Genomic DNA, 12335 nt, shown 5'->3' with positions numbered 1-12335 from the left:
TGCGTCCAGGGTATACTAGAGATTTGTCGGAACGTATACCCTGGCGATATCGAGCATGCGTAAAACACAACTTTGCAGATTCTGATACCTTTAGGTATGCAATTACCGAAACAAATCAGGAAAAGTGCCAATTCAGTCTATAAACTTGAAAAAAACGCGATGAAAAAAAGCCCGCGAAATCGGAGTTCAAACGATTCACTAAATTCCCGCCAGCGCTGGGGAAAAAAACTGGTTTCAACAGCTGTGCTGCGCTGCGTCCATAACGCATGCGCAGTGAATAGGTTCGCGGAGCTTGAAACAGTATGCATGCTCGGAGTATGAGGTCGTGAGCAGTAGTCTAATCTTGGTTTTGTACACAAACAAGTAAATAATCTACTCGTTACATTAAAAAAACCTGTTGATTGTAGTAAGCAGCCTCTGTCACAGAGAAAGCTCAATGTCTGTTTTTTGACGCCTGTATGTCTACCTGCCTGTCTGCTAAAGACAATATACAATAGACAGCTTCAATCACTGACCACATGCAATTTGAACTTAACACCTATCAGGCTATACGCCATAAACAAAGTAAACTGATTTATGACTCGTGCACCCGAGTCCAGTCTCCGCCACATTATGTACATGTAATTAGGCAGGTGTGATACTTGTACACATGACAAGTTTTTATGTCTGTACAGACATTTTTTCGGATGACTGAACCTGACAGAAACTGGTGCAAACTCTTTCAAGTCCTGCTTTGTACTTGAACGAATGACACTTTCCAGTCACACAGTAGTTTACCATCACTGCTGAGAGGATTTTTGATTTGATCGAACTCAAATTCAGAGAATATGTATTTACAAAACCCAACATCTCTATATACATTCTCTAGGGATAACAACTTATTCTAGTGTAAATGATTGACAACGGTATATGAATCCATACTGAAACGATGCATCAAGTACAATAAAAGAAGTTGTTATCCATAAAGAATCTTACTTTCTTGTGACTAGCCATACTTATAAAATGCCCATCAAACAGATCATCTTCCTGTACACACAATGAGCCCTCAGCATATCAGCAAATGAACCGGCCAATCGGAAGCCGTCGTTACACTTGAGTGCACAGCCACCCGCGATGACTGGGTTTGGTCTCCCGAGGGCTTCGTTTGGAGGGAAGTAAGCCGAAGTACAAAATATTGCACTTTTGAATCGCGATTGTACACTTATAATTTTGTTTATTTGTTTTTAACAAGCAGCAATGTATATTAGATGTCATGAATAAGTGATAATTGTGTTTAAATTATGTTTGATTTTTTGGTTGCATGTGACCTTTAATACCTGGTTATAGACCTGCCGTCTTCACACTGTACATGTGGTTTAAAACAATCACCGAAAAAGGCACAGTGTGACTACATTCTACACAACTCAGTAACCTGTCTCACAGTCCCAGAACGGCATTACTGACTAGCCCATGGTGCAATGCTAAAGTCCGTAATAAAGCAAGTATGAAGTTCTCAATCCCCGTCTACAATGGGGTTCCTTTTCAGTTTACAAGGAATTGTTGATTCTGGTAAAATAATATAAATATATATAATATTCACTGTCTAAGCATGGTCTAAAAGGTTCTCGTATGATGTGTAACACCGGAACTCAAAATGTCAGACACACATTATCGTGAGTTGTTATAACTGGCCACGACTGTGATATAACTGGAATACGGTTAAGAACCCAGTTCACTCACTCACTCCATGGTGCTAAGGAGGCGGCGTACGTCAGTTGGTATGAGGTATTCAAGGATCTACTTAGAGGGATATACAGGTCTTAGCAGTCGAGTACGGTATCATACGGTATCATACGGAGGTATCTCCGAAGCACATGTTTAATATGAGTAAAGTCTGATCTTGCATCAGTGGTCATGTGGTCTATTGCGATTTAAGAAACTTTTTACAAGTAGATTTGAGACGTTGTTATTTTGACATTATGTTGGTGTGTCAGAGTTTATTGGTAAAGGGATTTTGTTTGTGTGTCTACAGGTACGAGTCCGCTGCTTTGATACAAAATGGCCGACGAACACTGTCGACGGAGTGCTGACAGTGAGTGTCAGCCAGACCAGCAACGACCGATCCGATTGTGCCACACTGACTACCAACAATGAACCAGTGATTGCAGCTCGCGAGTATTTCGCCAGAGTGTCCAGGTCGGCCAGCCCTGGGGAGGCGCTCATCCGTATCAATGCCACTGATATTGATGGGGTATGTAGGCCTGCTGGTAGTCTGTCTCACAGTTCCTGAACTTCATTATTTTGCCTAATGCCAAGCCTTCTCTGCAGTGCTGAAACTGTAAATGAAGCAAGTCTAGACTTACCAGGTTCAGGTCTGAATCTCTGAATCACTTAAAATGAGTGTGTTTGTTGCTGTCAAAATTATTCAGAGAATTTCCTGCTGGGAAAGCACACCTCACTCTGAAAACACACCTGACTGTATTACGTAGGCCGACCATTCAACAGTGTGATCTTCCACATCCTCCCTCTCGCTTTCTCCGCAAAATATATTTTTCCACATGTGTACAATCACACCGTGACATCAGTGACCCATGCCAGGGTCAGGGAACTAATTATCAACAACTGCACGATACGAATCAAGTAGAGCCTTTCTTACGCCATCTCCAAAATTCTGCCTAAGGGAAGTAACTCTTGTTGGTACAGCAGCATCATTTGTAAGGGCCCATTGGGTTATATCCCCTGTACTGTACTTCTTACAGCAGAAACATTCAAGCTTTTGCCTCCGTCTACCGTGGTCTAAGAGTGAGTGAGCGAGTTTAGTTTTACGCCTCTTTTAGCAATATTCCAGCAATATCACGGCGGGGGACACCAGAAATGGGCTTCACACGTTGTACCCATGTGGGGAATCGAACGCGGGTCTTCGACGTGACGGGCGAACGCTTTAACCACTAGGCTGCCCCACAGCCCCCGTGGTCTAAGAGCCGTTATAACTTGGAAATGCGTCTTCAAATACATAATGAAACTCATTTATAAATTTAAGTCTTCACGCACCATATCAAAATAAAAGGATGCATCTATTTCAAGTACCAAGGCTAAACATATATTCTATTACACAACAGCCTCGTTTCCCAGTGACTGGTTTCCGTTCTAATGCGCAGCCTAGTGCAATAACCAGTCCCACATTTTCAGACAAATTCATTTATTTAGCAGTATGATCTGATACATCTAAGCACTTGTATATAGCACCACTACGCTCCATCTAATTCGTACAAATACGCCGAACAGTGTGCTCTGCCGTACAGCAAGCTCTGAGAAACGGAAACCAGGAAATCTTAGAAATCTCAAACCGAGGCTCTACAGGTTGAAAACTTTGGCGGTCTGGTACATAAATGATATCATATCAATCTGATTGTGCGTTACAGATTTAAACTGGATAAACGCAAACAAACACACATAACTAGTGTACCAGTGAGCCAGATGCATCGTGAATCAGGTTACGACCTCACCAGACATGGGCAGTCTGTGAAGACTTAGTTAAGGTCATGCTGCTTACACCTCGCAATAAAATATAGAAATACGGTGTTATTAAAGTTTACATTAATTTTGTAAATACCATTTTTTTCTGTAACAAGGAATTGGGATTCAGTGTAACCAATGTTGTTTGTGATGTCTATTTTCACTTTCACATGCGAAAATTCTGATCAGCTGAAAAGCAGGTCATGGGTTAAAGGCGACCAAACTGAATGGTGTGTTTTAGGCTTTTTGGATAATACGTACGGTTCAGGTCGCCAGGTGACACACACCGCAGTAGCCGGATTCTGAGGCAGTCACCGTTTTTCTGATTTATGATAATGGCGTAGTATTATGATTCTATTCACAGAAGAGATTACACCAATGTGAGATCTGCAGTCACCGTGTTTCACTGTATATGTGTTTTCTACAGGATCCTATTCATTACTCTGTTGTATCGTCATCGGTCGGAGCCTTGGCATATTTCTATCTGGACCCTGTAACTGGGCAAATCTTTACACGTAGCTCCATATTAGCTGAGGATCTGGATCAGGACGAGGTCACCTACAATGTGAGTACATGCTTTATTGGGGTTTTTATTTGTTACCATAGCATTTGTTGCAGTAACGAATGTATGTGTAGAGGCGACACCATAGCGCTGCATATGAAACATGTATAAGTAACGATGGTTCAACTGTGTGCCGCAGTGGTGTACACTGTTGTCCCAGTTTATACTTGCTGGAACCCGATGGTTATGGCATCGAATCCTGTATCCACACCAGTGATAATATCAAGGCGCTGCACAACCCACCCAACACTGACATTAACTTGATACGTTCCTAACCACGTTAAACCGACCTCATCAACTCGAGTGCTTACACAAAGATTAAACCTCAAGGATTAATCTGAAAATGTGACGTGGTTATAAACTCAGTGGAAAGTAGCCAGTGCAACAAATGCTTTCACCAACCCTGATCATATATGAAAAAAAGGTTATACAAATAGTTTAAATTTCTTTTTTAAGCGGTTATTAAAATGTTTTTGTGTGAAGTGAGACTGCTCCTGTAAACGTCCTAAGGTTCAGTAGTATAAGTAGTCGTGCCACCATTACTTATACTACTGGTTTACTGTCGCTGTTTCAGTTGCTAGTGGCGGCTACTGACCCTCAGGGTGGTCAGTCTACAACTACAGTGTATATCACCGTCCAGCCGCTCCAGCTACCCGTCTTCGACCAGACGTACGTGTTCAACGTGTCTGCAGCTCTACCCCCGGGGCAGAGGGTGTTTAATGTCGCCGCAACAAAGTCTGACCTGAAGGTAGGGGAAATAACCCAAACTATTTTTTCATATGGGAAAGAAGAAAAGTAGGTTGAGTTCTTTTCTTTTACTTTTTATTACCTGAATATTTTACCTGTGATTAACGAAGGGTATCTCCTTAATCTCAGTCGTGTGTTTCAGGGTGCCCTACGTTACAAACTAACGGGTATCTACCCATCAGTAAACTATTTCAACATTAATGGACTCACCGGCGAGATCTACCTCAACAAAACTCTCCTGTCGGACGATGTATTAATGACGCGCCACAAGGTAGGGTGTTTGCTAAACTGCTGAGCAAAAACATTTACACTTAAAACTAGGACTTGTCTAAGCACATACAGATGCTATATGGAAACCTTTACAAGCTGCAAACAGCCCAGGAGACACTGTAACCCGGTTTATGATTATTACCAACAGCTAATAACAAACAACGAACAAAATTCATTTTATACATTTTGTTATATCAGGCCAATAACAAGGTAATGAAAGAACTATTTTCAGCTAACTTTTTGCTAACTCGTGTTTTAAATAAATTAATTTCTTTGTCATGTGGCAAGTATATTTGACGTTCATACCACCATCAGAATTATTTTATCTTTTGCCCATTTGTTTATGTTTTCCGATATATGTTTGTATTTTCAGGCCCATTTTCTAATATGATTGGGCCCAGGAACCAAATGCACTCAATTCCTATGCATGTAATTACATTTGTCTCAAATTATTTACATAACTGCCATAGGGTGGTATACTCATTCTCTTCAAAACGCTAAACAAATGTTCCGTCACCTTCCATGGATAAATCTTATATACTTCTACATCAAATTCATCCGCAGCTAATCGTGGTTGCATATGATACTGGTGAACCTAGCTCCGAGGGAACAACAGAAGCGATAATCAACGTGGTGGATACAAACCCAAGTAGTCCTACCTTCCACCATCCGAACTACACCTTGACAATATCCCAGGTTTTTCCCATTGGCGGAACAGCCTACACACTCACGGCCACGGACCAAGATGGGGTAGATGCCATTACGTTTATTTGAAACGAAATATATACGCTGTCAACGCCAAGAAAAAATCATTTCCGATTATCTATCGTCGATTCCATTTGCGCATATGGAACATTGCTGTGGAATGAATCTATAGTCACTCATAACTTGCTTAAAAATTGTTTACTGCAGGACAGCATGACCTATAGTCAGAGCGGGACTGCTCTGACCCGGAAGTATTTCTTTGTGAACCCGATGACTGGTGACGTAATTGTCATTGATGACCTGACAACGTCTACACAGCATACATTCACTGTAAGTTATTGGTGGAACAAGAAATGCCATCTTCATATTTCTCTTTGTATTCAGAAGTCAGGGAAACGATAAGTCATACATGTACGGCCCGGAATTTACCATGTTAACGTGGTAAGATGTAGGTAACATCGTCATATAAAGTACATAACATTATCTTGTAATTCATGTAAATTCAACACTAGAAAAAAATCACTCTTGCTATCTTTCGAAACGCATTTCATCATGTGTAAATAACAGCATAAAGATTGCATGAATGTATTGTTAAATAACACTGTTTACATGGTGGTCTCTAGGCTTGCACATATTTCAGTTCATTGTTACTGCCACGGATGACGGAAGTCCACGCAAATCTACACAAGCGTCAGTGGCCATTTCAATAGAACCTCAGGTAGGTTTAGCTACCTTCGAAGTACTAGCAGCTGTCAATTAATTCAGCATGTCATTGGTCACCTATCGTCCACAAAGTCCATGGTCCAACTTTCACTTATCCAGTTCCATTCTTGTAGAAGCCACGACGGCTGAGTGGGTTCGATGGCTGACTGTGTACCTTTGGTCCCACATTGGACCACTTTCTACAGTAGTAGCATGATATATGATGAGGGCAGTACGGGAGTGAGTGTGTTATGACGTTAACACCAGCACACCTGGTGATGTAGTCATACTATCAATCCCATGATTTATCAGTCCCAAAGCTCCATACAGGTATTGCTTGTTTTAAAACACCAGTTGTATATTTGATAATTTGTTGCTGAAATGACAGTTACTACACAAATGTAAGGATATAATTCGGATGTCAATGCGGACTGTCGAAAGGGCTTTACCTACTCCAGTTTACATTCAGCTGAGGTAATGGGTCAGTCTGCTGGGTAGTTTTACACCCAGCACTAACACATTGAAATTAGTTTTATAAGAACGCATGAATGTAAAACTGGACTTGACAACCAAATCCCCCAGCCCATTCCCTGTATGTTATCGACCTATTAGTACCTGAAACCCACACCATCTCGAGCACACCTCAAGTGTAATAAAGCATTAGTAGACTAAAACAATCACACAGGCACTGTATGATTGTAATACGAAGTATCAAATGCAACGGCACTGCATGGCCATTTGGTGTTTTGGGGTCTGTCCGATTTGATTTTAGTCAAAATCAAAGATGGCTGCGCAATCTATTTTTATAGCAGTTTATCATAAATCCATTACTTTTTGTGTATTGCAGAACAGGAAACCAACATTTGAATATCCCACATGTTATACAGATCCGTCGGGAAAGTGTGTCAACCCAACCTACTCGGCCACCATGACTTCGGGAACTACGGTGGGGTGTAGAATCCCTTTTGTATAGAGTGTGGAGTGTTGAAGTGTTGTTCATGTGGGAATTCACTTTCACCTGAACCCTACCTAGATATTCATACATATCTGTTTCCAAACCTCTGACCACATTACTCTTTCTTTTCGACGTGAAATAATTAAAATGTTTTCCCTTTTCAATTTTCCCAGCTGTTGTGGAACTTGTTTCTGAATTTTCTGAGTTTATTTAAAGATCATTACCAAGTATTCTTATCTTCGTATGAAAGAACCCGCGCAATACATAAAATGCCCTTTGCGGACACGGATGAAATGACTGAAACCATCGGGAACCCGATAACCAGCATGGACCATATCGGTTAGTCTAATCATCGGTACCAAGTGCATCAACAAACAAGCAAACAAACAAAAAAGACCAATAAACAAACATGTTTGAATCTCTAAAAGAAATGAACTCAACTTGTGAATAACTTCCTCTCAGGGTGAACTGACAGTGTACCCAATCCCAGGGACCAGTCCTCCTGTCTCCGCCGACATCCTCGCCAGGGACACCGATGGTGGTAAACGTATTGTGTTCGCCGTTGAGCAGAGTAAGTAACGGTCAAACCCTGACTCTTATCATGCATTGTTAGGTCGAGTGAGCGTTTTAACGTGCTCTGTAATCGATTTATGTTTATGCATTCACTTTAACAAAAGTGATAATATACAACGTGACATCTATGACCTTATATATTAGTCAGAACGGAAAATTACAACTGCAGAATTACGTTGGATTTCAATTTCCTGTGAAGCTGACAAATCATCTCATAATAATCATATGTGCAGGGTATAACATAAGTTGTAAGAATGACTGCCAAATTTTGAAATAGGAAAACGTGAGAATTTCATCGTTATTTCGCTGACGAAAATGTGCCAGAAAAAGTGGCTTCTTTTGCCAATGTCAATATGAATATAGCTAACCAAATACTTTACATCAAATCTGCCGAAACTACGACCCCTACGTATTTCTTCAAAAAGTCGTTTCCAACTTGATCAATATTTTCATCGAACTACCACCTTGATTGTTTCGGCCAAAGTAAGAAAAGAAGTGAAAAAGAACCACTTCAGTCATTACTATCATCAGTGTTAAGATAACAACAAACAATCATGACAGAAAATGTACATGTAGAATTAAATCATAGAAGTCCGTAGTAGGAGCATCGTTTAAATACGACCAAACAAAATCTAATGGTTTTCGTGTTATCAGCTGATCCGGCTGGCTATGCAGTGTTCTTCAACGTGTCTTCCATGGTGACTTCGACACCTGACCTCTATAGAGCGACCTTGACCCAAACCATTCCAATCAAGAGGCGGAATGTCAGAGACCTCACGCTTGTCCTAACGGCAAGTAAACTACAGTAGAGCACATGCATGGCATTAATAAACAATAAAGTTGCTTTACCCCAAGTTACACAGTTGTTGAATTACGCAGTTTATTTCTTGTCTCAATATTGAAATTTGATTTTATCAACAGGCCAAGGAAAGATCATCAGTTGGAATGTCTTCAAAAGCCCTTGTATACGTGAAGATTGGACCATCCAATGACAACCCTCCTGTCATTGGAAGTTCAACCAATAGCTTCACAGGATACATCAGAGAAGATGCGGAAACGTCTTTCTTCGTGAAAGACAGCCCTCTACAAAACGCTATGAGATTGATATACAGTGATCGTGATGTTGTAAGTAGCACATGACCCTTTTGGTACGTGACCTTGAACTTGTTTAAGTCACGTGACATTGAGTGAACCTTTTTACATTAAATCGATAGAGCTGTAAATTATTGCACATATTTGCCATTTCATGACCAAACCATACATGTGATGAGGCGCAAGCTGATTTAGCGTCTGATGATTAAAATGGTTTCCGTTTAGCCCCAAGATGTTTCATTTGAGTTCGGGGTACCTTATGGCTTTTTAAAACGTAAATGTGGGTTATGTCATGGGCTGAATGTAATAAAACAAATACGTGACTTTACAAATATCCAGTCTCGCGATAAAATAGGCGGAAAAGATGTAACGCCTAGTACTTGATCTGTGTCTGTTTCACCGCACTGTTCTGTACTCCGCGATGGTCTAGTGGATAGTGTGTTTACCAGGAGAGAGTAATGTCATTGATTCGATCCCCAGCTGCTTCAAATAGAGTTACCGGTGAGAGTACGTTTCGTGACCTTGCCTGTTGCTACGCTTTAGGAGGACAAAAGATGCGAATTAATATTGGTCTGCAGGGACCCGTGCTTGTCTTAAGAGGCGACATACATACATGACAGACATCCGTTATATAGCCGTTTCATTGCTGAGTGCGGCGTCAATCTTGGCAACAAGATGGTTTGGTCAGCTTCGGGTCGGTACATTGTCTCTATTTATGCAACATGGTTTGTTAGCGTGTTAACACAATAAACCCGGTGTTGGTCGAAATAACCACTAGCGTGAAACGGTATGCTCTACCCACGGGGCAGTACGTATAGTGGTGCAAGGCTTCCGGTTCGGTCTGTTTCAGTTTGGTATATGAGATGTGATCATGATACGGAAAATAAAGGAAATGCATAATTTTGACAAAATGATTCGATGTCTAGACATTCAGAAAAGGTTTCAAGGAGCCAGTACAATGACCATACGAAAACCGAAAATATCGGTTATTTAGATTGCATTACGGGGAACCGAACTGAAGGCAAAATATCGCTGTTCTGTCTTTTCGCTCCTAATAACCCCACCCTTATAGGTGCAGTAATCTTGAAAAGGGACGCAAGATTCCAGTTACCTTAAGTTTGTTCTTGTTCCAGATACTAGGTGATCCTGTTCAGCAGTATGTCAGCTCAGTAGAGGGCACTGAGAGCTTCATTGTGGACCCTGACGGGTATGTCCGACTGGCTAAGACAGTGGACTACGACACCCAGAACAGATATGTCTTCCAGGCAAGTGTCCCAGTGCCTCTGTAGGAGATTAAACCAAGAACTATACGTACCGTCAAAAGTTTAGACTCACTAGTGTAGATATAGCCACTTACGTGTACTTCAGGCAACTGCTCTAAACTGAATATAGAAGAAATATTCATGTTTAAAGGTATCGCTTACACAACTGATGAATTGTAGAGCAAATTCGTAATGTTTTAAATGGTTGTTGTCATGAGTTCAATAAATGATAAACTTTATTGGAAATTGGCGAATTGTTAACAAAACTTTGCACCAAAATGCAGTTGTTCACATGCACGATATTCGCACTTCCTTTCCCGTAGTTTGATGCATGATCCTCGTGCAGTTTATCTTCAAAAGGGTTGTAGTTGGTTCCCCTAAGTTAGCGTAGAAATACGTCTTCGATATAACCAAATATATTAATATACATATAGTGAGTGTTTTAAGCGAATCTAAACTTTTGATGGAAAGTATGTGTTTTATTGATATATTGCTGCAAGGTGGAGGACTATTCATCCCTTAACAGATTAGTTAAGTAGGGAATATTGTTAATAGATATGTTGTCTTCTAACCTGTCCTCGTCTGTCAAATGGTGTAAGAACGTGGTTATTCTTTCGACCCGTACCCGTGATCATATGTCTTACCGCACGTGAACCCCGAGGTCATGAGTCGGGTTGTGTTAACAAACCTGGGTGCCTATCCACAAAGCCTTCGCAACGTTACGACCTGTCGTAACTCTATACGTTATCATAGGCTTACGAATGTTTCAGCACTACGAACGCTTTATGGATCGGGGCCATGAATCCTTGAATATGTCTCACATTGTTTTGTGTTGGCGAGATCAGTCCACGCTCGCCCAAGTTTGTACCTGTTATCAAAAGTTGGTAAATTAAACTGCCTTTCCATTGTCATTTTAAAAGATCCGGAACGGTATTTTTCCGAATTGGAATCTTCGTATGTCAATATCCTGGCTGGAATGAAAGACAGCTTGAGTGGCTAATGTCGACATCCAGTTAGATACTGTAGGGGTGTCCTTCAGATCTTTGAATAGGTGCGCCCCATCCTACTGCAGAACGAAGAATCGTGACGTCTACAGAATGGTGACGTATACAATATGTTGACGTTCTACAAAATGGCGACGTCTACAGAATGGCATCCAGCCCATGACATGCGAATACATGTTTGTCACGATTTCCTAGAGAAGTCAGAAGAATTCCTCTCGAATTGAAATCCAACTAATTCCTAACTTTGATAAAATTCAGGTGACTGTCAGCGAGAGAGACGCGGTCCTCAAACGGTCAGCCACATTGCCACAGGAATAATTCTTTTCTTCTTGATTTGAAATCCAGCTAATTACTAAGTAAACTTTGATAAAATTCAGGTGACTGTCAGAGAGAGGGACACGGTCCTCAAGCGGTCATCCACGATCTCCCTGACGGTCAGCGTCATCAAGACTCCGCCCCCCTCAACCACATGTGACTGTAACAAACCCACAAGTGGGACGTGGACCTGCACTGCTAGTAGGTTGGCGCGATATCTACCGACCATAATTCTCGTGATATTGATGAAACATATATGAATATGTCTTTGATATTTAAGACTGTGATTATGTGATTTTCCGCCCTTGCCTTTAAGTTATTGTATTACATGGTGTAAAAAACAAGTGTGTTTCATAAAGAAACAGTTTCAGCGTTGAAATAACTGCTGTCATGATTTAATGCATGTTTTCATAAGTATAGGTGCTATGTCTCTTTCATTGATCAGTCGCATTAATATGAATGACTAAATTATTATGTATGGTAAGTACTTGACTTTCAAGCCTCATGCCCTCAAGGTATTATCTCGTCACTATATGGCTGGAATAATGCCAGTGTGACGTAAAACCCAACTCAACTCAAGCGTTATGTATGAATTATTATATCACGCACGCATTCTGAGTGGAAAATGTGTTCATGAAAAATGATCGTATTTA

General features: G+C 40.9%; 1 protein-coding gene across 1 annotated transcript in view; it reads left to right on the top strand.

The window, feature by feature from the left end:
* LOC137284654 (protocadherin Fat 4-like) overlaps positions 1-11949 on the top strand; it is an 83940-nt gene extending 71991 nt beyond the window's left edge. Inside the window, exons 65-77 of the mRNA XM_067816552.1 lie at positions 2012-2230; positions 3923-4060; positions 4632-4805; positions 4947-5075; positions 5639-5824; positions 5987-6109; positions 6420-6497; positions 7329-7427; positions 7899-8007; positions 8664-8800; positions 8931-9134; positions 10235-10366; positions 11745-11949. Of these exons, the coding sequence (XP_067672653.1) occupies positions 2012-2230; positions 3923-4060; positions 4632-4805; positions 4947-5075; positions 5639-5824; positions 5987-6109; positions 6420-6497; positions 7329-7427; positions 7899-8007; positions 8664-8800; positions 8931-9134; positions 10235-10366; positions 11745-11942 (1926 nt within the window). The 3' untranslated portion in view covers positions 11943-11949. The remainder of the gene's footprint in view (positions 1-2011; positions 2231-3922; positions 4061-4631; positions 4806-4946; positions 5076-5638; positions 5825-5986; positions 6110-6419; positions 6498-7328; positions 7428-7898; positions 8008-8663; positions 8801-8930; positions 9135-10234; positions 10367-11744) is intronic.
* The last annotated feature ends 386 nt before the right edge of the window (positions 11950-12335 follow it).

Source organism: Haliotis asinina, chromosome 5 (assembly GCF_037392515.1).
Source record: "Haliotis asinina isolate JCU_RB_2024 chromosome 5, JCU_Hal_asi_v2, whole genome shotgun sequence".
In the NCBI taxonomy this organism is placed as follows: domain Eukaryota; kingdom Metazoa; phylum Mollusca; class Gastropoda; order Lepetellida; family Haliotidae; genus Haliotis; species Haliotis asinina.
This window is presented reverse-complemented; position numbering and strand designations above follow the sequence as displayed.